The 27287-nt window shown below is 39.3% G+C and overlaps 1 protein-coding gene across 3 annotated transcripts in view; it reads right to left on the reverse strand.

Annotated features, from left to right (window-relative positions):
• Positions 1-27287, reverse strand: part of ARHGAP10 (Rho GTPase activating protein 10) — a 152324-nt gene that overhangs the window by 94944 nt on the left and 30093 nt on the right. For 2 of the 3 annotated variants that reach the window (XM_057402048.1, XM_057402047.1), the window contains exons 2-4: positions 13996-14091; positions 13839-13900; positions 620-691 (exon numbers count right to left, since the gene is read on the reverse strand). In XM_057402048.1, coding sequence (XP_057258031.1) covers positions 620-691; positions 13839-13900; positions 13996-14091 — 230 coding nt within the window. The remainder of the gene's footprint in view (positions 1-619; positions 692-13838; positions 13901-13995; positions 14092-27287) is intronic. The other variant, XM_057402049.1, reaches the window with a different exon arrangement.

A 27287-nucleotide genomic window follows, 5' to 3' on the forward strand; every position in this document is an offset into this window, starting at 1 on the left:
CACTGTTACTTTTATTCCAAAGCTCGCCTGTATTTAAGACATGAAGTTTACTTGGCCCTCTCCTTTTTTTTTTTTTAATATACACAACATAGAGACAATCTAAAAAAAAAAAAAGAAAATACTGAACACTTTCCAAAAAGAAAAAAAAATCAATTTTAAATGGATCTTGTCTTTAGTGTCTCCATCCCTATTTTTAACCCACTCATACAGAAGCAACTCTAAGCAATAAAATAAGGTAATTTTCACTTTGCAGGCTGAAAAAATATAATTAAAAGAATACAAATGAGCAAGCTCCTTTGGGTAATTAATATTTTTCAGCCTTTGTGCAACTGCAAGCAGATACAAAGCAGAACAGAGTTACCCATGAAAAAGGGGGACTGGCTGCTAGCAGGATTGCTCCCATTTCAGATACAAAAGATAAGGGGATTGGAAAATGGGACACATTCTTCTCTTCTTGAAACATACTTTCCATTTGTTTCTGAAGCAAGCTCTCAAAGTGTGTGAGGGGGGGAAGTGTGAATACACGAAATGTAAACAACAGTATCTCTGCCAATTACATGTCATTACTGCAATGTAATCCAAACAGAGAAGTTAAACATGAAGGCAAGGCAGGACAAACCTTTACAGCTCCTAGCTGCTCTTTCCTAAATCTTTCCAAAGGTTTGATCAGAGTTTCAGTAACACTGAGTGCCTAAAGAAAAAAAAAAAAACATGGGTTAGGTTTCTGTAGCCAGACTGATGAGTCACTTTAGCACCAGCAATAAAAAGGCGGCAGCAAGCAAGCTCTGGTGTAAAATAAAGGAGAAGCATGCAAATCAGGAGTCCTAACTCAAAAAAAAAAAAAAAAAGAAAAAAAACACATCTCTGAGCTCATTCAAGTTTTACAATTTTCTATCCCTTATTTAAATCCACTCTCAAGAAAATTAACTCCAAAACAAATGCAGGTATTTCAGAGAAACTGCAACTGCTTTACTTAAGCAGTCTCACAGATCAGATTGACAATCACAATGACCAAACACCAAAATGAGACACCAGACAAATGATTTTCATCTGGGGACACGGCAATTTCTGCAACAACAAACACTACAAACAACTGCAAAATAGATACAGAATAGCAAATAGTCTTTCCACACACAGTTAAAGCCAGTAGGCATTGATATCTAGGTATTTTGAAATATTTACATTTAAGTATTTTAAGAACACCTTAAATTAATTTAAGTTATAAAATCAAGAGGTGCAAAGTCAAGAAACACGAAATTTAGTTCATTGGGTAGGCATCCATCCACCAGTGCACCTATGATAAACAGCCTGAAAGCCATACTAACGAGAAAGAAAAATGACATAATATGCTCTATAAGTGAAATTGTAGCTTATTAGATCTGGCCAGCAAACAGAGTCTCCAGATCACATGAAATTTCCCTGGAGATGGAGTAGGTTTGGTGCAAAGAAGACTTAAAAGTTAAAAAATGTTTGAAATTTCAGCAGAATTTGAAACTTCTTGAATGCAACAGCAACACAGAAAAGACAGCAAGTGTTGGAGGTGTGGAGGAGCTGATGGGATCCTTTTGGTCTCAGTCCTAAGGCAGACCCATACAGTAAATCATGCCCAGGACTGGACTTAACCCAGCCATGGGGCTGAGCTGCCAGAAGTCCAGGCAGAGTTCCCTGATACAACATCATCCTAGATACAATAGAAGGCTTTCTCTCTTAATTCTGACACACACACACACACACACCCTCCAACTCACCCCCTTCAAATGTGAAAAGTTCCATATAAAACAATACAGGCTTAAACCACATTTCTGGAATACTTCTGAAAAGCTCTTATAAAACACAAGTGGGATGTATTAGAGATCTGGCACAACACAAATCTGAACAGCACTATGGGCTCCCACCCATCCCTGGAGCCATGCAGGGATTACAGGGAGAGTCATCCTGCCAGAGTCAGCCTGCCAATTCACTGTAACCAGAGTAACCCAGACTTCGAAACGCCCCACTGCAGCACGCTAACCTATGTAGCTAATTGAAAACCCAAATATCTGGCAAGTCTGCGCCAAACTGCATGTCGCTGTCATCCATGTAACAGATACTTCCTAACCTCAAAGCACTTGTTCCTGTGGCCCAAACTTTTTCTTTCTACATCCTGATTTTACCAACAAACACTTCAAGAACCCGTCAGTGCACCCTTGGTGGGAGCAAAACAAAAACCAGGAAACCTGACAGTTTTGTCTTTCTAAAGCATACAGCAGCACCAAGCTAACCACACCACTGGAGAATATTGTGTTGAGCTGGAGGATGGGAGAAGGACAACAGAGTAACTTCTGCCACATCTCCAGCCCAGCTAAGAGAGATCCTGAAGAGTTCATCCCACAGATGTAGAAATGCTTTTGGTGGCTGGAGAGACATGCACTCCCTGAGCTGCATCCACTCCCACCAGCAGAGAGCCAGGGCAGCCAAACACACCAAACAGGAGCTGAGCTGTTCTAGGAAGGAGTTAGCACACCTGGAAATCAGGGCACCTATATCCTAACTATCTGAGCAGCTCCCAGGAGTCTCCAAGGCAGTTTTTAGGATACTCAGGTTTTTCAAATTTTGTCAGGCTCACAAAACTTTCCTGGAAATTCTTAGGAGCTGAAAGGAAAAAATAATTTAGATCTATAATCAGATCAAACACCAGAAAGTTTCCTGGACATAGCAGAAGTGCCTGAGGACTGACTTCAAGGATTCTCATAAGCCAGACTGAAGAACTGCATGTGGAAATCACAGAATAGCTCTTCTGTGTTGGAAAACTTGAAGAAGTTTAAATTATTTTCTCTATAATGACAAAGTGAGGAAGAAAGTGAGGATGGCAAGAGCTGCCAGGAGGTAAGAGCACCATGGTTAGTGGAACCATTTAAAAGCATTTAAAGGTAGAAATTGAACACTTAAATGGTCAGAAAGCAAAAACTAGTATCTAACAAGTTGCTTATTTGTTGTTTGAACATTTAGAGAAAAAAGTGAAACACAACAACAGGCAGTGAATGTATGGTGACCAAGAAGTCTGAGCCAAAGAAAAACACAGCACCTTCATGTAACAGAAAGAAAAAGAAGAAAACGAAGAAAAAAAGAAAAAAGAAAAAGGGCAAAAAAGGCTGTGGTTACTAAACCAGCAGGGCTGGCTGCAAATCACTTGGCCTGCTAGACTCCTGTGCAGCATTAACCATGGGAACCACTAGAAGAATTTGTCTGAGGCAGAAAATAATCTTTAAATCAAAATGGGATGTTCCCTCAGTGACTGCCAACAAACAGATTCCACTGTTGCCAGTAACTACTATCATTAAACAAAAACCAAGCCTCCCCTTCTTCTAAAAAAACCCACATTTCTCTTTTTGCAGAACTTTAAACTTCTGTTAACAGATGCTTCTCCAGCAGAATTTTGCCTGCAATACAGGTATTTATGACTTGTGACCTTTCTGTGTCTGGGTTAAATAACAGGGCTCCTGAGTGTTTCTTGGTGAAATGGGATTTTGTAGATCTTTGGTCATTCTCATGGAGCTTCATACCAGGCCCAGATATAAAAATGAGAAGAATATTTCCTTCTTACTGAAATGAGCATGCATGCGAGTTGGTGTCCATAAACGGAACCTGTCAATCAGGATGTGACCAGTAAATTTAACAATGGATTACAGAGCTGCTGTTTTGACTGGCAGAAACAAAAACAAAGTTCATAATTAAAATATGCGCAATACTGGATTAAATAGAGAGACATTTACACTGCTCTCCAGTACTTAAATTCCAGCGCTGTCATGAAAAGCTACAAAAAGACATGTACTTATTTATAGAACAAAAATATTACTTACACTGCTGTTCATTGTTAACATCCTTTATTTAGATCTTAGGAACTCAAAATGGCACTTTTTATCTTTCCCACTAATGTTCAGATCACTAGGAAAAAAGTAAAATTCTTCCAGTATAACGAAATAAGCCAAGAATCACTTGAACATATTTATCATTATCACTTCTGCCTTCCTTAAGAACTAGGCCCGTGTTAAAACGCAAACTTTCCAAGAAAACTTACACTAGACACTTAATTTTCTATTAATGAATATTAAACTTATGTGTTCCTTTCTCTTTCAAGTTCTGCCTCAACTCATAAATTTCATCCCTCTATTCCTCTAAACCTAGCAGATTATGATGATAGGAATACACTATTTAAAGGACACAAAAAAAAAATCCCTTCCTCTTTTTCTACCTCGCATCCATCCAAACCTACCTGAAAGGAATAAATACTCCATTTTAAAATCTGGCAGGCAAACTATGGCAAGTGTAAGTCATAAATGAATCAATATGAGGATGCCACATCTCAGGTAACATTATCTTAACCACCTTTACAAATGTCAAAGTCTCAGGAATGCTTTAAGAAATGTTTAACCTGATGTGCACACGTGCCTCAGGCAGACAGTCTGAAACTGCATGTGCTATGCCCATACAACCACGGAAAGGTCAAAGAACTAACTTAACTTGAACATAAACCTGGCAATAGCAGCAATAAAATCATCATTGCCATCATCACCTCAGAAAATCACTGTATCCAACATTTCCAACATGTTAAAGCAGGCTTTCAGCTTTGTGCACTCCTCCTAATTTCAGATGCCTTTATAAAACTGCACCTGTTCAGGCAGAGGAGTTGTACAGAATGGTGATAAATCCCAACTTTTCCAGCTTTATATTCTTCAACAGAAATAGGTAACAGACCCTAGATTAAAGAGCCCAAACCAGCATTTCCTAGAGCAGCCCACAAAAGCACAGGCTAAACCCACTAGCAAGCACATTCACAGCTGTTTCCTACTTCATCAGTCAAGTCAACAAGATCTAATAAGTAGCTTACCAGTCAGTGTCAGTCCACAGAATGACTCCATTTAGTCTGTCACTCCTTCCCTTCTCAGAGAAGGTGGGAGTGTAGGTGCTTAGGGAGAAACTGCTTCCCCAAACACCTCCTCCTTAGCACTGTAACCTGAAAGACAGCACCAGCCACTAGCATGTTCCTCATGCTTTCTCACCCTCCTTCAGCAGGCAAAAGCAGCCTCTAAGTTCCTGCTCCTCTTGCAGGTACAACCAGGCTTGTCTTGCAGAGGAGGAAGGCTGCTTGTATGGGCTGTAAAGGCAGTATCCAACCCACACAAACTGTCTAGAAGTTGAGTCCGAGCCCTGTGGCTAAAAAGACTAGATCAACCTAAGTTAATCAAATTTGTTTTGCCTATTAGACAAATGCAACAGTGGCCCCCCAGCTTTCAGCCTACAAATGTCCTTAGACCTCAGCCTTTACTGGAAGAACTGGAAATTACACATTGCTCATCAACAACTCTGGGGGCGAGGTAAATATGTACACTGACTCTGCTCCATTCTGAATCTAAGTGTTCTCCCATAGAAGACAGGTTTACTAAGAAAAGAAAAAAAGAAGCCACGAACATATACCTTGTTACAGCCTGCACAGCAACACTGGAGTGTCAAGTTCCCAATTCTCACCCCAGAAACTGGAATGTAGATGCCAAACAGAAATGAGGGGTTTAAGTTTCCCAGTGTGCCAGCTGTAAAGATATATTTGTAGACAGGGGCTGGATTGTTTCTCCCCTCAACAAATCCTAGAGGGAGGCCACCAGTCAGGAGGGCAGAGCTCACAAAACTGAACAAGTGTCAATGAAACTTTACCTGGGGAGGAAGTTTTGCCCTACTGAGTGCAACTGAGAACATGGAAAGGAAGACATATCCAGCAGTGATTCAATAGCAAAGTAGTTAACACTGCTGCTAAATAATTTACTTTCTAATAAGGAAATTTACCACCTATAGCTGCACTTCCACTTCCAGAGGATACAGGTCTTGTGTTTTGCCTGAGAAATTGCAACATTCAGCCTAATAAAGCCGATTCTGATACCTCTAATGTTGGTGGAGAGGGAAGTATATAACAACTGCTTTTTCCTCCTAAAAGCTTTCCTGCTTCACATAGTGATTTGTTACAGATATTTCTCAAATCATAAAGATTTATGCCTCAAACCCTGTATTATGTAACTCTGCAGATACAGTTCTACTACTTGAGGACATCAGATGTTACTTGTGAAACCTCAATCTCTTCCTTTTCCCATGAGGACAACAGTTACAGGGATGTGCTTCCAGTTAGTTGCACAGCAAACTCTCCTGCCAGTATGCCCTGCAGATAGAGTGGTGTATCTCTAACCACTTCTCAACACCAGTTTGATTTAACTGGAGCACTGATTGAAGTCAGTGCAACCCACACCCAAAACACCTTTGTTTTCAAATCCAAGTTATCTTCTTGTAAGTGTCTGGATTTTCTCACTGCTCTGGAGCTCTTCTATAGCTATACAATCTTAAATAATGGAACGCCCTCAGCCACACATTGGGACTACAGACATGGGTGTTACAGACTACTGGATTTTTAGGGGGAGTCTCACTGCACATTAACACTTGGGTATGCATGTGTGCAGAAGATATTGAAAAAAGTGATGCCCATTCCTCTGGATTCATCTGCTGTGTAGGAGCTATGCTGTAACAAGAGTCAGGTGGATAGATCAATCTGTCTTGGAGACAATCTATTTAATACATTTCTGAGATGCCAGGAGGCACACATAACAAAACAAACTGCCTTCCTCTTAAGTGTTCCAGAAAACTGTCACCAGGGTTTAGTAATATGATGACAACTTCCTCAAATTGTTCCAGGGGAACTTCCTAGACCACTGGTCCACTGCCCCACAAGCCGCACTACAGGCGCACCCCTGTGCTCCATCCACACTTTCCAGCTCTTTTAAAAGCAGTAACCTTGACTTCAAGAGAATATTAACAGCAGGAGTCCTGAGTCCCCCACTACTAGTCAAAGGTCATTTCCCGTTCAGTGGAAGTTTATTACTGGTCTAAATGACAGACAGCTAAAAATGCCTCCTATGACCTAGCTGCTATGCCATTTGCATTGATTCACTTGCCATCAACCTGTTGGCATCAAAAATTAAATTAGTTTCCTAAGCAAACAATCAAAATTCTTTCATATTTTAGAAAAAAAAGATAATTTAATTAAGACAATGGGGTTAAGTAAAGATTTCTTACTAAAAGCTTTTGAATAAGTTTCTTCTTACAAAATACATTACACTATAAAGAGAAAAATAGTACAAAACCATAAACATAACAAACAGGGAAAGAAATAGAGACAGAGTTTCACAAGCAGCAACAAATCAGCTTTTCCCCATCTGCCACAAGGAAAAGCTGTGGATAACTCCTCCAAAGATGGACCTGCCCTTAGCAAACAGACTATGCAAGAGCAGACAGTGAGACACAAGAGAACATCAGTCTGGTTGTCAATAAAAGCAGGGAAGCAATTCCAGTGCATGCTTTGAAATCAGTGGTCATATAAAGATACTGACAAAGCAAAAAGAGCTACTCAGGAAAGGAAATAGCATAAGCCCATTTTCTTCATGCATGGCAAAGCTCATTGCTGAGCAAAAAGATGCCACTGAAAGGAAAGGAATCCAACAGTGAACAAGGGGTTCAGTGTTCAGTCAAGAATGAACTGCTCAATTATTGCCGGCGCTGACCACCACAAGAAACAGTGATGTTATTAACAACCAGCAAAATACAAACTGGTAACAGTTTTACAAGGCAAATTCCAAACATTTCCCATTGATGAAATAACAGAATGAAAATACTCCAGTGAGTTATGTTGATGCATGTGAGACCACAACATTGTCTGGAAAAGGAAACTAGTGGTAACAGAACTTTTCATCCATGTTCACTCAGAGGTGGGAGGAATGCACCAAGAAGTGGCTTTGTAGTTTTTTCTGTTGTATAGAAAACAGCCATCTTTACTTTAGAAATTAACATGCACAAATTCATATGTAACTCATAAAAAAAGTTCAAAAGTCTGTATGTAACATTTAAAAAATTAAACATTCGGTGTCAGGAACCACCACAACATAGAGATGTGCCTTATGTAGTCATAGTTCCTCATTCATGTTCCATACTGCGATCATTATACGATTGCCATCTGCCCTTGGTCCACACAGAGTGAAGGCTGGAAAATGAGCTGCAATTCTTCTGCTTGTTTCTAAAACTGGAAAATGTTTTATTAAATTGGACAATTTGCACAAGGAAAAAAGGGATTTAGGTCATGAGATTAAGATTGTCAAATGTTATTTCTGTGCCTCTATTTCTTCACCTAAGAGTTTGAATATGCTGTTGGCAGCCTAATATTTCAGAAGTGCTCAATAGTCATGTCTTTTCCAGTGTCTTGGCAGATGTATTTGCAGTCTGTGCTGTCAGTGGACTTAAAAGCATCTGCATATAGAAAGTACTATCTAATGCCTTGAACTCTTATTGAATAGACCTTGAACACATCTTGCATCCAAAATTATTGACTTTTTTAACCCTAAATCTGTGAGTAAACTGATTGCTCTTTCACACAGATTTCTTCAGATTACCGTGAAGATAGATTAAGATTTATGAACCCTTAAATACCCATGTGCAGAGGACCAAAGAAAAGCTTAGAAAAATCAGTACCACCATCTTCACAGCAGAAGTAACTAGTGTAAGATAATACAAAGAGTCACTGAACAAAATTTAACAGTAAGGTATTCATAAATATTATATGTTAAGTGAGCACTTAATATGTGAAACAAACACTCATGCACTTTTACACCTCGTTGTAAAAGGTAGAGTATAAATAAGTCTATGTACATATTTGCACGGATTATTGAAATTCTATCTTCAGCCTTGTGAGTGTATGCCTTTGAACCTTAACGACTTCTCTGTACTTGGGAAACCACAACTGGGAAACCTCTCCCCCTCTTTTTTCTTTTAAGAGGAAGAACAGGAAAAAAGAATAAAATAGTAACTTCACTAATATATTTCTTCAAAAATCCATAGAGAAAGAGTTTCTCATGTTCTTGATAGATGCTGGAAATAATTCTGCTTTACAGAAAGATCTTATTTTGAATTTAATTCTGACAACCTGCTAAACTGACAAGAATGAAAAAGGATTTTTTGGAGTTGAGGACTGCTAAAATACAGCGTAAGAACAGTAGTCTTAATTTTTGGGAGAAAAAAAAAAATAAAGGAGGGGGCAGTTCAAGAAAGAGCTATATAGCATCTTCTGAAGGTATCCAAAAGAATAAAAGTGTGCCAAAACTGTAGCAGTAAACAGAAGAGACCACATCAAAGTAAGCTAGTGAGTTTATATGGCCTTGGGAAATGACAGGAAATATAGAATGGTGAATATAATTGTAACCAAAGTCCTAGACAAAGAGAAATGTGATGGAGTAGAAAGGAAATACACAAGTACTTAGGGTCAAAGTTAGGAAGATTAAGGCAAAAACATGCTTTATTTGGCAAGAGACAAAGGAAACACTAAAGAAAAGGGGTTCTTCATATGTATGTCAAAAAACAGGAAGGAAGCTATAAAAGTATTATTTAACTAGAGAGTTAAAACAAACCAACAATTGACTGTAAGACTACATTAGATTTTAATAATCTTCATAAAGGAGAAAAAAAAAAAGCAGTTAATTACAGCAAGCCATCTAACAAAATGAGAAAAAAAAATGGATGTTAAGGAGACTAAGGATTTCTTAAGAATCATTAGATATATTCCTATATCATATTACTGAAGAATTATTTGCATCCAAGTCAGAGGAGGCTTTGCTTCAGAGTAGTTTAGGAACTCAGCAAAGCAAACTAAAGGGAGAGGCAGCAAGGTCTCAGAGCATGGTAGAAGAGCAAACACAGCAGCAACTTAAAAGTGAGAAAGGGAGGAGAAAGCAGGAACTAAGAATGTTACAGATCAGACATAGCAGCTGTGATACTCAGAAGTGCCAAACACACTATGGAGAGTTAAAAGCTACTTTAACTTTGTTAAGAACAGTATCTAGTTTCCTTTTTGATATCAGCACCGTAGCTGATCACAACAAAGCCTTCGATGCTGACCCATATGACATTCGCAAAAGCGGTAACGTAGTCTTCACAAATAAACCACAGGAAGAATGAGAAAACAGCATTCTGGTTGCAAAACTACCCCGAAAAATACCCATTCAGCTAAGCGGACATTTCAAGCATCATATAGGAAACCACAGCCATTTCTTGCATGATCCGATTTTTAGCAGTAATTACAGAGTGGCTTACCAGTAACTCCGCCACACTAACATACATGGTAAGTGACATAAATCCAAGAGAAAATGTCAGTGCTTTCATAAGCAGGGTTAAAAGCAGTTTCGACATGAAAGAGAGATGGTCTAAAATCAGTGTGATTGAGTAAGGAAAAACACAGATGTAAAGCACCACTTTGAAAGGGTAACAGTGTAAGTACTACTATGAAGAAAAAGCAATCAGCTTTACAATATGACTACTGAAGAGAAGTTCCCAGGTTAACTTGCAGTAAATGAGACTTAGAATGAATATCAGGTTAAAAAAATAATAAACACTGCAGCAAAACTGGAAAAATCCCTGTTCTTGGAACTTTTTTAAGGAATAGGTTAGACCAGCACTTGTCAGTGATCATCTCAGTATACTTGATCCTGTCACATGTCACACCTCTGGCAGGGCTGCTGCCAAATGATTGCTGGACACGGCCCATAACTGTGAGAGATGCTCAAAGCTACAGCGCCATGACTGAATTCCCAGTGTGGTTAAGGGAGAGTTATGTGAGAAACAGCTGAACTCTGGAAGCAGCTCCAGGAGGGGAAGCATGAACGAACAGCACATCAGGGTGACCGCACCAGTACTGCCAAGCACTGCCAAGATTACTGAGGGAACAGTGCAAGCGCTATCAAATTTGATTATGATTTAGCAAGATTGGAATCAATGGGGAAAACTAATTAGGGATAGGGTGGTCCTTTGGGAGAAGACTGGTACAGAGGAAGGGAGGTATGAAGGTGGTAAAAAGGAAGGCGAAGAAGGAGGAAAGGGATAACAACCACAGGCAATTAGTACCTACCAGGTAGCCTTGTGCTGCTCATCACCATAGCCTTAAATGAGGGCAGCCAGAGAAGCCGGTGGTTCTGAGTCTATCACAAGAATCAAACCTGCTTCTGATGTCAGGAGAACTGGGGCTGGGAGAGAGGTTTAGGCTCTCCCTAGTCAGCAGGATAATGGTGAGGCAGTGGGACCAGCATCTTAGCATCGCCACATTGGTGCTTGTATGTCCCCAACCTTTTCCTACTAGCCTTGTGAAATTCCCTTTCATCCTTGCACTTCCACAACACTTTTGCAGTGTCAAAGGAGCAGAATGCAAGTCCTACAACTTCATTCATCCTTAACACGAAAAAATAATTTCCAGCATATTTTCAAGGACAAAGTGACCTACTTCCTATCTGCCCTGTGGAATGTCACCAAGCTACAGTGCAATGGAAAAATGTAATCTGTCTTTGTCTTGGCCACTCCATAACAATTTCAGTTAAATGTTTGGATTAATAGTGTATTCCCTTTTCACAAGCAATAAGCCCTTTGACAGCTGGGACTTAATCTCAGCAGCCTTTGAAGGAGATGGAAGAAACAGTAAAACCATGACGTGCAAGACTCCAACATCTAAGTGAACTTACTAAAACAAAAGTTTCATGGACTCTGAATTCACCATAAACATTACTTTCAAATTTGTTTCATTTACAATATGGTTCTGGAAAAAAACAAGCCAAACCTTTTCTCAAATATCTAGAACTTTAAATTGTCATATTCATTGATTTCTTTAATTTTACTTTATGTGACTGACACTTATCTGCAATTCTGCACTGAAACTGAAGTGAGCATTCAGAAACCTTCTGGTCATCTTCAAAATAAGGGGAAAAATTCTCAGTAAAAAGCATTCTTAAGGAAGGCTGAATGCTTCGGAAAAAAAAAAAAAAAATTCCTGCTATATACTTTGCATCTTAATGGAAATTCTTTGGTTCCTTGATCTGATTCCAAACATCTGTGAGTGCAGCATGCCCTAATAATATCCGTGGGAGTATCCCTAGAGCTCATGGCACTGTTAAAACACCCATTCAGAACACAATGGGTGTTTTATGGCCACTGTTACTTTAACTCTCTCTATAAATTACACATAACATTTGCTAGACTACATATGCAATGAAAAGGCCACGCATCTGGTAACTCAGAGAATATACTCTGTTTCTATGTGGAATTAAATATGTGCCCCACATATTGTATGCTCCCTTGATTTAATCAGTCACTGTCTAACAAATACTGCATTTCACCCTTTTCTCATCGAGAAATTGATATTAATTAGCTTTTAGTATGATAATGTCTTCTACGTAAGATGATCATCCTAAAAAGTAAATAATACTATTTTGTAGCATTCAACCAGAAAATGGAATGGTTTATTAGACAGACAGCACTGGATTCTGCACTGTCCACTGGGTTGGCAAGCTATCATTGCTGAAGATGTACAGAGTCACTGAAACATGCCACGTAATTCTGAGGGCCTGAAGCCGACTTCTCTCAAAAAACTGAGAATAAAAACAGTATGGAAATGTAGGGAAAACTGACAGGCTATAAAGTATTTTTCATTGTAAGACTTCCACTTTCGCTAATTAGATGTACACAACTTCATTACAATAATATACAGCTATGGATGGCAGGAAAAAACAGCATAAAGACGATACTTCAGAATTACAAGAAACAAAAGCAGCATTCAAACATACTGGAGGAGCAAATCCCTACAACTCAGCAAAACAACTCGAGATACCTAAAAATTGCCTCTACTGTGTAAAGAGAATTTTTCAGAAATGTGCAAGTAACCACACAGATCCTAGTTCTGACTCAAATGTGGTTCCAGATCAGAACAACATACCAGGACATGACACAGCACACTCAAGGAACCATGACTCCATGACTACTACTGGACTTGGGACTGCCAGAGAAAGAAGTGTTGGAACAAAGAATTCTTCACAAGTTTTCTTACTTATCTACATACTCCTACACTGCAGGCACAGCTTCTGGCAGAGATGAGCGTAGAACACAGATTAGTCTCAACTTTCTCTCAGGGATGCCAAGTGGTCAGTGACTTCCAGGAAGATAAAAATCACATGGCAAATATTGAAGAACGTAACTGCTATCTAGGCATATCTAAAAGCATTTCCTAGAGGGAGGGTTTGACCACACTCAGAAGAAAATCGGGTAGACATCATCTGCTCTATGACTCGTACCTCTAAAAGCTAGGCATGCAACTAGAGAGAAAGACCATAGTACCATCCATAAAGGAACACCCCATATTCTGGACAATCTAGGAAATTAAGATAACAAGGTATATTGCAGAGCTTTCAGTGCACAGTTTATGTGCAGCAATCACAGGCATGTTAATGAAGTACACACCCTTCTAGACAACAGAGCATCTAAGTATCTGCAGATACAACCCTCCACCAGGTCTGCTACTGCATCCAGCCAACAGACTGCATCTCAAATCCACCTAAGTGTTGAAGCTGCAGCCACACAGATTCTGGATCCAAATTTGGCCAACCTCCCAACCTTGGGTGTCCTGTTGCAGTATTAAATCTCTCATCTTGCTTTTTACTATAAATGGTAAACAACCTTACGATGGTTTTCCCATGCACTCCAGCCATAATTTATCAGGGCACTGCCATTTTGAACCAACTCATTGTTATCTATCCTTACCATAACAGCTTTCTTCTTTAATGGGAACTAGCTGCTGTCTGTAACCCTGGACTACAGAATCAGGCTGCACAACAAGAGCTTTTACTGTTAAGTTACTGATATCAGCATCTTGGTGGTTAACAAAGCAGTAAGCAACTGTAAAGCTTTCATCTTAATTCTTTGCTATGTGCAGAGCTTCTTAAAATTCCTCTTGCAAAACTCACCAAAATTTCTCTTTGTTCCTCCAGATTTTTTAAAAAGTTTGAAAACTCATGTAGTGATGCATCTGTAATACAAAACCAGGAAAAAAAAAAAGTAAGTTTAATCACATTGCAGGATGGCATGGCAACATATGGCCACTTTTAGTCACTTCTTACCTACCTATGTATCTTTCATCATCTGTCTCTGCATCACCAATGAATTCAAATTTAAAGTCTCTTAGAGAATGGGCAAATTTTCTCTGGGCTGCTGAAAGGTCTGCAAGAAAAAAAAAGCACAGATTGAAGGTTAGGAAATAATTTTAAGAATGCTGGAAGATATCCCTACCACTAGAATAATCAACACTGACAAGAAACTCTTAACACCAGTTCGCCTAAGGACATCACAAGACAAGCAACATTGTCTAATGTTCTTCTGATCTCATCTGGGAATCTGTTCCATACATTTCTTTATACAAGGCTATATAGTAGAAAGCAAGTGTCATCACGTGCAGTATTAGACCTATGCTTAAGCTTCTCTATACCACAATTTAGGGCACAGGCCACACGAACAGATTTGTAACTACAGAAGTTTTTAGATACAACACCACTCAGAATAAGCTGTGCCAGTTGCCTTATTTTGCTAACCTCAATTCACTAGGATATTTATGAGCAAAAGTACACATCTTAGGGTTTTCTATGTATTATACATTTATAGTTCTGCTAGTGAAACATTTATACTTAAAATTTAAAAGAATTGTTGCACTGGAACTAAATAGAAAATCCACGGAGTTAAACTATGCCTAAAATTAAATGCACATCATTTTTTGTATAATAACCATTTTGTAATATTCCTAACATATTTTCTTCAACCCAATTTTTACTTACTACTGTCTGACAACAGTCTTACTACTGTCTGGGTCAGAGGGCAGCACTCTTGCATCCCTCAGGAAGTGATCTGACTCTATTATTATACACAATATCATCATTATAAACCCTTATTAAGATGTCTAAAGCTGAAAATAAGCAGTGTGTACACACTTCTCTGTTGTGCTGATACATGCAGGCTGGGAGAGTCACGAGTTCCAGAAAGAATTGCCCAGTGGGAAAAAAGGATGCATGTCCTGGTAGACTCCTACCCAGCAGTAAAGGTTTTACTCACATTTTTGTTCTTAGCCAAGGTTGAGGACAATTTGAAATACTTAGTTAAACTATAATCTTTTTCTTACCACATGCAGTTCTAAAGGGCTAAGAACAACTCTTAAGAGCTAAGCATTTTGTTCTTTAACATTAACTGGAGCTAAGAGACTACAGACTTGGGCTTTTTTTGTTGTTCTTCTTTTGTTTGATGTTTGGTGGTTTTGTTTTTTTTTTTCAAAGAACAACCTTGCATCCCACACATCATATGTTTTATCATGTCATAATCAAGCACAACTTCAACATATAATGCTGCACTGGAAGTTGAGTTCAACCACTTAGAAGGGTAACTCAGAAATACTCTACAAACAGCAATACACATCCTAAAATGAAAAAAATGCTTTCTCTTCATTGCTGTTCCATATTCCTTTCTTTTCACCCATTTCTCATTAGTCCTTTCCTCTCCTTCTGTGTAAAATGGTGGTGACGCCATGCTGCCAGGTACTCACCTCCATTTTGCAACTGCTTCTAAAGTCTGTACATGTACTCTTCAAGACATGAAGCAGCAGAATGCCGCACAAGGTTGAAGGAAGAAGGATGAGAAGGTTGAAGGGAAATAAAAAAAAAGTAACAATTCCCATGGAAACATGGGTATTTAACTCAAATGTCTTGGGGGCTAAATGGCTGTTCATAAAGCAGACAGCAAAAGAAACAAGTTTTGCCAGCTGAGAAAGGCTTAAATACGGAAAAGAACAAGTTCCTTAAACATCTAATGTTATGCTTACTTGTGAGCCAGGTCATAACACAAGGCTGAAAATTTATGGAAAAATAATACCAACAATAATCTCACAAAACTTATTTAATTTTCCTCAATCTGATAATCCCCTGCCAAAGCCCTATCACATGAGAGCTAGCCCCGCGCTAGAGGAAGGAATTGTTTATTACATTCTCTCCCACACGTAGGGTGAAGCATTCAAATACTGCTGAGCAAGGTACATGTTAACAGAAGGAACGCAGCACCACATGCACACACACACACCTTTCCATGCATTTCTCTCCACTGAATCTGCTAAGGGACTGGAAATGACTGACTGAAGGCTAATTAAGGTAGGCTTGGAAGCAATGACTGTTTAACACACTAAAGGTAGATTTGAAAAGTTCCTGTATTAAAACCATGAAGGCAGTCAATTTTTGCAACATCTTCCACAAATCATCTCTGAAATGTTGAGGAACTGCTCCAGAAAATTCTGGAAAGCATCAGGGGGTGGGAGGAGGTTGGGGTTTAGGACATGAACGATCTGATGGATCAAGAAAAACTAAATACCTGGACACTGAACCAAGGCTTAGAAGGTAAGACAACAAAACAGGAAGAACTTTTCCAACAGATTTTAAGAACTTGGCACTTTCAACAAAGGTGAGAAGTCAATGGAATAATAAAAGCTAATCACATGTTGCAAGATGTAACTGGAAAGAAAGAAACCTGACTGGGGGAAGAATAGCCATTTGGTTCAACATACTGCTGCTGTGATCAGAGTCCTAACTGTTGCCAAAATAGATTTTTAATCCTGTTTACTCAGCAGATGTTAACTACAAGATTCATCCTCCAATATTTATGTATCATCCACCAGTCTCGTTTTATTTAGCTAAATTTACATTTAAGGTCACACACTGTTTCCATTCCCTATGTCAAAACAGCACCGGTCTAACACAAAACCAACACCTTGCTCAGCAGAACCACTGGTGCCCAGCTATGCACAGGAATGGAAGAACCTCTGGTCTGCCTCCTGCTAAACTAAAAGAGGCAAAACTAAGTATCAAGTATACAATGGAAGAAAACTTTCCCCAAAGGTCAGAGCAGGAGTACTAAACTCGTTTTGCTATTGCACCAGAAAAATTATGAGGATGATGTCTGGGCTTAAAAAGACAATACAGCCCTGTGCTGGATTTTCTTGCCATCTGACAAACCATGGCCAAACCCGGGACGGTCTGCAGTCAAACTTTCTGCTGTGGGGAAACAGTACGAAACTGCTCCAGCCTTTGCCCTGATAAATTCCAAGTATCCTACAATACATACAGAGACATTCACATCATTTTAAGCATTTATAAAACTCTACAAAAACAAACTAGATGCTGATGTCATCACAAGCACTATCCGCTGTTACTACTATGTTATAATTTAAATGCTGACCATTGTTGCTTAAGCTAGAAATTTCGTATGTGTTAACTTGGCTTTCTTCCATTCTGTGTCAGAAGAGCTTTATTACAGCAAAATTAGTCAGCTGGCACTGACAGGTACATCCCAGTATTGTTCCACATCAGCATTAAAGCTTGCAACACCAGTATGTGCTATATAACAGACTGTAAACATATACAGATTCCAGCTACATACATCAGAGTAAGACAGTACACGAGTACAGTATGCATCAAACAGCACAAGCAGTTACACTGATTATCCAAATAATATGGCAGCCTACTGAAAAAAAAAACACGGTGAGAACTTAGGAGGCCTGAAAATAATTATTTTATTCTCTTTAATCTCCACATTCCACACAGTAACACCAAACAGAAAGGCTAAGGAAACAGTAATGGGGTTGTTGCTTGTTGAAAGCTACTACTATAACTTAAAGGGAGGAAAAGGGCATTCAAGATCAAAGAGCGTGGAAGTATCAGCCAAACACTAACATTCTTTCCTGAATAATCCTGACAAACCCTTAAGGCAGAGTTATTTCAAAGACTCACTTTCTTAAGACAATAAAAGAAACCAAGCATCTGTTAAGTATTTTGACAAAAAAAAAAATGAAGAGAAAGACAGGCACATTTCCAAAGAGAGAAGGGAGGGTCATAAGGACACCAGGGCTTTTAGTTTTCTTCTTTGTTACAGTTCATATCAGTAAACTGTACTTTTTTCATGTTTGAATGTAACTACTTAAAAACCACACCAGAAGAAACAGGAGCAGTCGCCAGCTCCCCCGCTCTGCTCTGAAACTCTTGGGTAACAAGGGCTCCTGTCAGTTCATCCTGTGCCAGATGCACAGCTGGTGCCCCACACAAATACCTCTACATTTTTCCATTTGGATTTGGAGGAAAATATTGTTATTCCTTATCTGAGTTTGGGCCGAGCCAACATAACACCATTAGTTGCTAGGCGGTGGCCAGCCCTCACAGCACCAGACTCCAATTGTTCTCTTCAAGATTAGTACTAACTTCACATTAGCTACCTAAACTAACACTCGCCCACAAAGCCTAGATTGCTTTTGCATGACAGGAGAATTACCTGCTTGTAACAGCTTCTTGCATTAGTGTTAGTATTTTTCTACAGCAATATACAGATTCCTATACCAAGTCCCACACTTACTGTATCGTGATGACTGTTTAAGAACTGGATTTACATTCAGGGATCAGTGCTGGGACTGATCTTGTTCAACATCTTTGTCGCTGACATGGACAGTGGGATTGAGTGCACCCTCAGCAAGTTTGCTGATGACGCCAAGCTGCGCGGTTCGGTTGATACGCTGGAGGGAAGGAATGCCATACAGAGGGATCTTGACATGCTTGTGAGGTGGGCTGGTACCAACCTCATGAAGTTTAACCATGCCAAGTACAAGGTCCTACACCTTGGGTCAGAGCAATCCCAGGCACAGCTACAGGTTGGGCAGAGAAGAGATTCAGAGCAGCCCTGCGGAGAAGGACTTGCGCGTGTTGGCTGATGAGAAAATGAGCGTGAGCTGGCTTCCATATGCGGTTGCAGCCCAGAAAGCCAGCCATATCCTGGGCTGCATCAAAAGGAACGTGACCAGCAGGTTGAAGGTGATTCTGCCCCTCTCCTCTGCTCTCATGAGACCTCACCTGGAGTACTGTGTACAGTTCTGGTGTCCTCAACATAAAAAGGACATGGAACTGTTGGAACAAGTCCAGAGAAGGGCCACGAGGATGATCAGGGGACTGGAGCACCTCCCGTATGAAGACAGGCTGAGGAAGTTGGGGCTGTTCAGCCTGGAGAAGAGAAGGTGGCGTGGAGACCTCATAGAAGCCTCCCAGTATCTGAGGGGGGCCTATAGGGATGCTGGGGAAGGACTTTTCCTCAGGGACTGTAAGAGGACAAGAGGTAATGGGTTAAAACTTAAACAGGGGAAGTTTAGATTGGACATAAGGAGGAAGTTCTTCACTGTTAGGGTGGTGAGGCACTGGAATGGGTTGCCCAAGGAAGCTGTGAATGCTCCATCCCTGGCAGTGTTCAAGGCCAGGTTGGACAGAGCCTTGGGTGAGACGGTTTAGTGTTAGGTGTCCCTGTCCACGGCAGGGGGTTGGAACTAGATGAACTTTTCCAACCCTAAGTATTCTATGATTCTACATTGCTATTCCCTACCCCTAACTACAAATCTTATCGACACTAACAGATACAGAACCACAGAATGGTTTGCGTTCAAAAGGATCTTAAGATTGTTTAGTTCCAACCCCCTTCCACTAGACCAGGCTGCTCAAGGCCCCATCAAACCTGGCCTTGAATACTGTCGAGGATGAAGTATTCACAAATTCTCTGGGCAACCTATTCCAATGCCTTACCCTCACAGTAAAGAATTTTCTTATATCTAGCCTGAACTTCCCCTGTGCAAGTTTGAACCCATCACCCCTTCTCCTATCACTACAGTCCCTGATTAAGAGGCCCTCTCCAGCATCTTTGCAGGCCCTCTTCATATACTGGAAAGTTGCTATGAGGTTTCCACACAGCCTTCCTTTCTCGAGGTTTAACAGCCCCAGTTTTCTCAACCTGCCTTCATATGGGAACACAGGACCCATCCCACCATGTTTCATTAATGCTGATAATATCATATCCCCATAGATGTGCACACATCTCTAATTTGTTTTGTTTACTCCCCATACTACGTGCATTTGTATAGAGGAAAATAAGCTCAAGGAATGACAGATTTCTAGCAGCTTCATTCAACACGGATTAAAAATGCTCTGGTCTCATTCAACAACATTCTCCTCAAAAACCTAAAAGGTTAAAACAATATTTAGATTTTACTACTAAGCTTGTCTTCAAGGATCTTACTACATTAAGGACTAATAAGTAGACTTCTTGATGCATTTAACTCACAGTAGGCCAAGATCAGGCAAGCCACACAGAGACATGAAACAGGCAAGGACAAGCTGTGTGAGAGCCAGCCCTTCCCCTCTTCTTCCCAGCCATCAGTTTCAGTTTCACAAACTAGTGAAGCAGCTTCAGAGCAAAAGAGTACTCAAAATAGTTTGTCCAAGAGATGTGGTATGGACTCATATGACACTTCATATGAAACACCTATCACCTCAACACATACAAAAGCAACTCCCTGTTTCTCCTGTGTCCCCTTCAGTAAGGTAAACAATGAATCTAATATAATCCATGACACTGAGAACAGGATTTAATTATTACCTTAGTAAGGTGGATAAACAGTATTTATTTATCAACTTAGCAGATGCAAGCCATGTGGCAGATTCTTAAGAGCAGGGACCGTTCCAACTCCCTGAAACCAAATAAACTTTTACTACTTATTCTTATCTGCTAAGTATAATGGGGAGGGGGAATCATCAGAACAGACAAAAATGACAAATAAAGCTAAAATAGTTATTCATTCCATTCGAAAGCCGGAATGGAAATAGACTTCAAAGACTACAAGGTTTCTGGACTCCTGTTTTGACAACATTAAGTTACCCATAGCAACTCATGAGTTTCTGAAAGCTTAGCAAATTTAAGTATAAGGATTATAAATGCACTCATTACTGACTTGTCAAGTTGCTCAATATCCCCCTTTGCCCCAGCATAACAAAGTGTAAGCATATTTGGATCACCCTATGCCCTTAAAACACGTAAGAAAACTCACCACATCTTGCCATTTCAGTTTAATTCAACTAGCAACACAGCATCCTGCTCCTACAGGCCCAAAGGCACCTTTCCAGCTGCAGCTCCAGAGCATCCAGCAGTTCACAGCTTCACACTCTCCACACTCCTACACTCAAGTCTCAGACAAATCTACACTAACTGTACTAAAGTTACAATGTGTTTTACTATGTACTAAAAACCTTCAGAAATTTGGTGTCAACAATATTACTCTATATAGTTTACACATATGTGCAAACACCAATGAGTGTTTAAATTTTCAACATACAACAAAAAAATAGGAAGAGCTAGCAAATAGCAGCAGCATTTTAGGAAATGTCTTCCAAATTTTAACATAGGGTTTTGTTTCCAAAACAAAAAAGCTTTGCATTCTTTGCATTTCAGCATCACACAGAAAAAAGGAAATTTCAAGAAAAAAAATGAAAACCAAACAACCCTAAGGTAATTTATATGTAAATACACGAATAACCACCTTAGGAACCTTAATCTCTAATGGAATTCTTCTTTTTAACTCATCACAGATAGGAATTGATTATGGTCTTCTGTTACACTAGAAGTCCAAATTTTGTCACAACTCTCCCCACTAATGGCAACAGGAAGTGAACATCTAGAAGCCAAAAAAGAAAAGCATGTTTTTCTCACCCAATCTAGGAAGAGAGAAAACTGAATATTGAGGCAGTGCATTCTTCAGAATGGTGCCTCTGTTAGGAACTGACTGGGTGCACGCTGGGGTCATTAGCTGTGGCATAATCACATGACAAGTAAGAACAGGCTATTTAGCCTGAACAAGCCACATGTAAATGGTACAACAAAGATATTCTAACCTCCTCCCCACATCTTAAAAGAGAGAACTACCTTATTTTTGCAAGATTTCTATTTCACAGACATAGAAATAGAAAGTATTTCATAATATTTCATAGAAATACTTCATAGGTTACTTCCGTCATTTTATGATTTTCCTTCTTTCAAATGCCTAATCCCATAGTCTAAATGCCACTATCTGCCACATCAATCAAAACAGGCAAGTTAAGAAAGCTCCCAAATTTTGACAGAGTACACTTACTTTCATAGATATGTAAAATTAGTTGCCGTAACCTCCAACCATTGTTTTCTCTTACAGAAAGCATGCATAAATAACATCAAACACACATTATATCTACCTTCTGCAGTGAAAACAGACTTCAATCATGTCTCCTCTTTCTACCCTTGCAAGTAGAAGGGTACAAACTCCATGTTCCCCCACCAAGAAACAACTAATTTACATGCTCGTTACTACATATGAAATGTCACAAAGTAGCATCTTATGTGAGTATGGCCAAAGTGCCAAAACATGTTGGTACCACCCCTCAGCTGCATCACACCTCCTTGGACTCAAGTTACTTGCCTTTTTAGCTGGGTTTTTGAAATCAGCAAAGCAACCCTACACGCTGCCAAGGGCATTTCCCTCTTTGCACCACAGGCAAAACAGCACATTTAGTTTATCAGCGGATATTAAGGCTCTCCCAGAGCATCTCTTACCAAGAAGTGCACCCCTCTGCCAGCTCAGATGGTGACTGAAACTTTCAGATCTGCTCTTCAGAAACACAGTTACAATTCATGACACAAAAACACAAGCTGTAACACTGACCCTACAACCCTGCCAATAAACTCACTGCTTCGGGGGGGGGAGAAACATTCCTGCAGCCATCCTGACCTAATGGAACCACGATGGAAGTTATTGTGGAGTACACAAAGATAATTTTCTTCAAAGGAATCATAGCCATATTCCTGATTCTTACAATCTCCATGTCTCCAGCAACAAAATGGACCAAAAGTCTACTATAAAAAGAAGTAGTAAATCAGAAAGCAAGGAGTAAGAAAACAAAATTTGCAATGCAGAAAACTATGACAGCATCCCATTAAATTCACATGGATCCCAAAGATAAAAACTAGCAGTTCTGGATTTGCTGCAAAGGTTTCCCTCTATCACATATCAAACAGCAGCAAGAGAGATATCAATGTTCTGCATATAATCTGTTCCCAAAAGAAAACCACAACAATCCATAAACAACAGTCTGAATACACAATACCAAAATAGTTGGTACCATCAAATACCATCAAAGCTTTCACCAGTATAACTTTCTGCAACACCTTCAGCTCTATAAGTAGCACAGACATGGGGCCTGTTTTCCATAAGTGACTGAAACAGGAAACATGAAATGAAAATATTCCTTTTTAGAGATCAGGATTTTACTACTATTAATGTAGAAGTGTATGGATTGAGAACGTGAAATTACACTTCTAGTAGTGAATTTTCTAACAGAAACTTAAAACTGACTTAAGTCTTTCATAAGACAACTCTAATTATTATGTGGAACATAAAAATCCAGATGTTGTATCTGTCAATTGACATTCTTGTCTAACACCACAGATTTGAAAGCCCTCCTGCATTTATTCATGGCTTCGCTACTCACAGTTATTCTGTAGGATGACTATGCTCCTGTTTCACAAACATTTATATCCTAAATGAAGCTATTGATGTCTCAAGGACAACTTGCAAACAAGCAAGGGTGTTCAGTAGCTAGTAAATCAGAAGACCATACTGCTTAAGGATGAAAAACTGTGTTAGATAACTGAAAACATTCTCAATTCTGTAAAACAAGTAAAACAGTTTCAGGAAAAAAATGTGTTTATTGTACAGATACTTATCCAACATCAGCATTCTGAATGTTGTAATTCTGGAGTATTGCTTTCTTTCCCACACTTATTTCCCAGACAGTAACTGTAATGTTCACATGAAACAGAATATATTGTGTTGAAATACTATTTTGATTGCAACAGAAAAGACCAATTCACTGTTGAGTAGAAGCTCTGCTTTGCAACAATATTCTCCAACTCATGAGTTCTGTGGTTGGGTAGCAACCCGACTTGATCAAATCTACACTGAATATGAACAAAGAAGCACTAACCGCTCACATCTCATCTTATATGAGATTCTCTGACTTCAGAGCAATTTTCAAGAAGGACATGTCTACCTAACTTGTTCAAAATTCACTCGGGTGAATTTTCACACAGTAGGAGGACCTGACCCATCACAGGGACACAGATTTTCTCCTTCCATGAAACAGGACTAACTTTGTTACTTGATGCCTATTGTCTCAGGTAGCACATGTACAACTGCAATTTCATGGAGTTGAAAAAGTTGGAGGGGTAGCACAGCTCAGCCTGGATGTGAATGTCATAGCGAACATGCCAACTTCCAGATGATTCACATGCTGCCATTCAGCACAAACATCATCTTAAGAGAGTTCACATCCAATAAATAGTTTCAGCAAGACTTTTTTTATTTCCATAGCAGCAAGCAAGGTGGAGCAAAAGGAAAAAAACAGCAAACCTCCTTTCCCCAGTTTGCAGCTAAACTGAACAGGATTTCACATACAATAAAGGCCTTTTTTTTTCCAGAAAGAGCTCTGCCTGCTTAGTTCCAGACATCTGCAAGTGTTGGTGCTTTTCACAAGAAGCCAGAAGAAAACTCCATAACGGGAAGTGAGCAGCCAAAACACAAGCAGAGCTGGTAGCCACCTCCCTAACAAACGACTAAAGCAAGTATTTTTATCATCTTTAAAAGCACATGCTGTTCAACTGATGGTTTGAAATATTTTATGAAGCTGTATATCAAGTCTGCAGAAACGTCAACATTCAACATGAAGAGCTTTGCAAAAAAAAAAAAGCATCATTCATAATGTTTTCCTTCTTCAAAATGGCAGATCTCTCAAAACACTGTTGCATGTGTGGAACTACTGCCTGCCTGAACATTCGCGAACATAGACAAAAACCAACAGGGAGATCAAACTTTCAAGATACCGTGATTTCTCCACAATAAAACATGTCCAAACATGCACCCAGCACATATAATTAGAATGTTACACAAAATGGCTACCGAATACTTTGTCATGATTAAGACCATAAAAGGTTCATAAAATAGTTACATTTTTACCAGTTCCTCTGCCATGAGTCATGAAAATTAAAAGTTCTTCCAGTAGGCCTAGAAAGACCTTGGATAGTACAGCTGTGTTTTCCAAGTGCAACAGGATTCAAGCGGAAGAGGTCAGAGGAAAACACAATGAGGAAGCGGACAAATGAGCAACTGAGATTTATAATCCAATAACTAATGGCCAGGTGCCCAACTTTTGGGCTATTTATCTATTAAAAGGTGAGAGTTATAGTGCATTTTTGGACAATACTTGCCAATTTAGTGCATTTATATAGCAAAGAAAACCCTTAAAGGCAAATTCAAAATGCAGAAGGTAGAAATTCTGGCAAGATTTCCAGTAAATTCCTTTTATGGAGGTATACTTTTTTTTGTTCACCATAGATGAGCCAGCATGAATCTTGAGCATCAAGAAGGATAGAATGACCACCACAGGCCCCTGAAGAGGGAAGAGCTCAAGAACAACTTTGCTGTAGCTACACAAAAGTGAAATGAATCCAAGTTTTGACAAAGAAAACAGCTGGTAGCAACTGTGGTGCAGAAAACAGCCTGTACATTGTCATATGATTTCCAGAGAAAGTACAGGATAGCAGAGCAGTAGGTAGCTAAACTAGATGCTCAAATTAAAAAAAAAAAAAAAAGAAAGGGGGGGTGGGGCTGTTACTATAGTTTTTCAAAACTGTTAATGGGGATTTTAAGTGTAAAGCAACACAACAGTTGTCTGTGAAAAGGAATTTTTCTGATAGCTCTAGCTGGCTAAATCATATTAAAACTGAAGCTTCTAATTAGGTTAGACCAAAACCATATGCATATACCACAGAATATTTCAGTGTCTGTACACTGAATACAGGATTCCTTTAATAAAAACAGCAGAAAGCACTGAAATACATGAAATGTCAAAGTAAAGGATGAAACTTAAAAGTAAACTCACTGCTCTCACCATTGTTTTTTTAAAGTTGTTGCTACAGGAAGCTCTGATGTTCCAGCATCATTTCACCTGCCAGCTTCTCTGATTATTGCAATTTGTCAGGGCAGAAGAATAAAGTTACTGCTCATGCCATCAATAACTGCCAACAGAGCTTGCCAGGAAACATTTAAGCATTCAACTATGTAGTATGTCATATGCCAAAAGAGAAACTACTCATCTCTCATCTAGATAGTTGTGCAATATTTGAACTCAATGTGCAAAGTAATCCTGTAATCCTTCTGACAGCTTTGGATTAGAAATTTGAGGCCAATGAATCAATTGAAGGATATTACTATGTATGGAGACAAACAAACTTACTAACTCTGATTAGGAAAACACCTTTGACTTTAAAGTTACTGGCACACAAGCATGTGAAAGCCTCATTACTCTGGGATTTCAGTACATTTCTTCAAACTGAGTTTTCAGTCTGGATAGCAGTGGCAACTGGTTTCTAAATCAAAGATCACTAAATGATCAGAAACCGAACCAAAACAATTCAGCAAAAGCAATTTAGGATAGTCAAGAGCAACTGCCATATCCTCATGAGAACCACAAGGCATGAAAGGAACATCTTGCAATCCCACACTGCTATACCAACATGACTTAGAAGCAGGAAACAAAGCTGGTTTAGTCTGAAATGTGAAAGTTGCATTAGAATTCTGTTTTCAAACAAAAGGAAGACTTACAGTATACAAGACAGTAAGAATCTTTTCTAGATTACTTACATCCTTTATGCTTTCACACAAGAATTAGCTTAAATTTATTATCTCCATTTTAGAGAAAAGACAAGCTGGTTTTGTTTCCAAATTAGTGGAATGTGTAACATTTAAGAGTAAAAGCAACATCCTACATAACATTTTTGATTTTTCCATAACTTTTTTCAGCTGCATTACTATGCACTCTGCATTTCTGATGCAAGGTGCTGTCATGAGAGAGCAGTTTCTTGCATAAGTCAAGCAATACTACAGAAGTATTCACAACCTCCCTTATAAACTACTAGGTATTTACTGCACTGACAGTGACTATCCTCACCACTTTAATGATATGAGGGACACTTTATATAATAGAGTAGAAGTTCAATACTTGGTTTAGTAGTGTTTGAGCTTCACTGATAGAAGCTGAGCAAAAAGAGCAAGGCAGCATTTCCAAAGAGAAAGTACCTTTATAAAACAACATTTGTATTTCACAGAATCATAGGATGGTTTGAGTTGGAAGGGACCTTAAAGTTCATCTAGTTCCAACCCACCTGCCCTGGGCAGGTACACCTACCACTGCACTGCAAGCCTCATCCAACCTGGCTTTGAACACTGCCAGGGATGGGGCAGCCACAACTCCTCTGGGCAACATGTATTTTGTAAGTTTCTATTACCATTTCCGGTGCTGACACATTACTAAGATCTGGATAATTTGTTTTTAAACAGGAAGTATTGATTTTTGCTTTGTCTCTCTTTCCTGGACCCACCAAAAACAGTTTATATTCAAGTACCCTCTATGCTTATCATCAGCCATAGGATGCAGAATTCT

The sequence above is a fragment of the Pezoporus wallicus genome, unplaced genomic scaffold (genome assembly GCF_028554395.1).
Source record: "Pezoporus wallicus isolate ANWC-B61680 ecotype Strahan unplaced genomic scaffold, APGP_CSIRO_Pwel_v1 contig_7178, whole genome shotgun sequence".
In the NCBI taxonomy this organism is placed as follows: Eukaryota; Metazoa; Chordata; class Aves; order Psittaciformes; family Psittacidae; genus Pezoporus; species Pezoporus wallicus.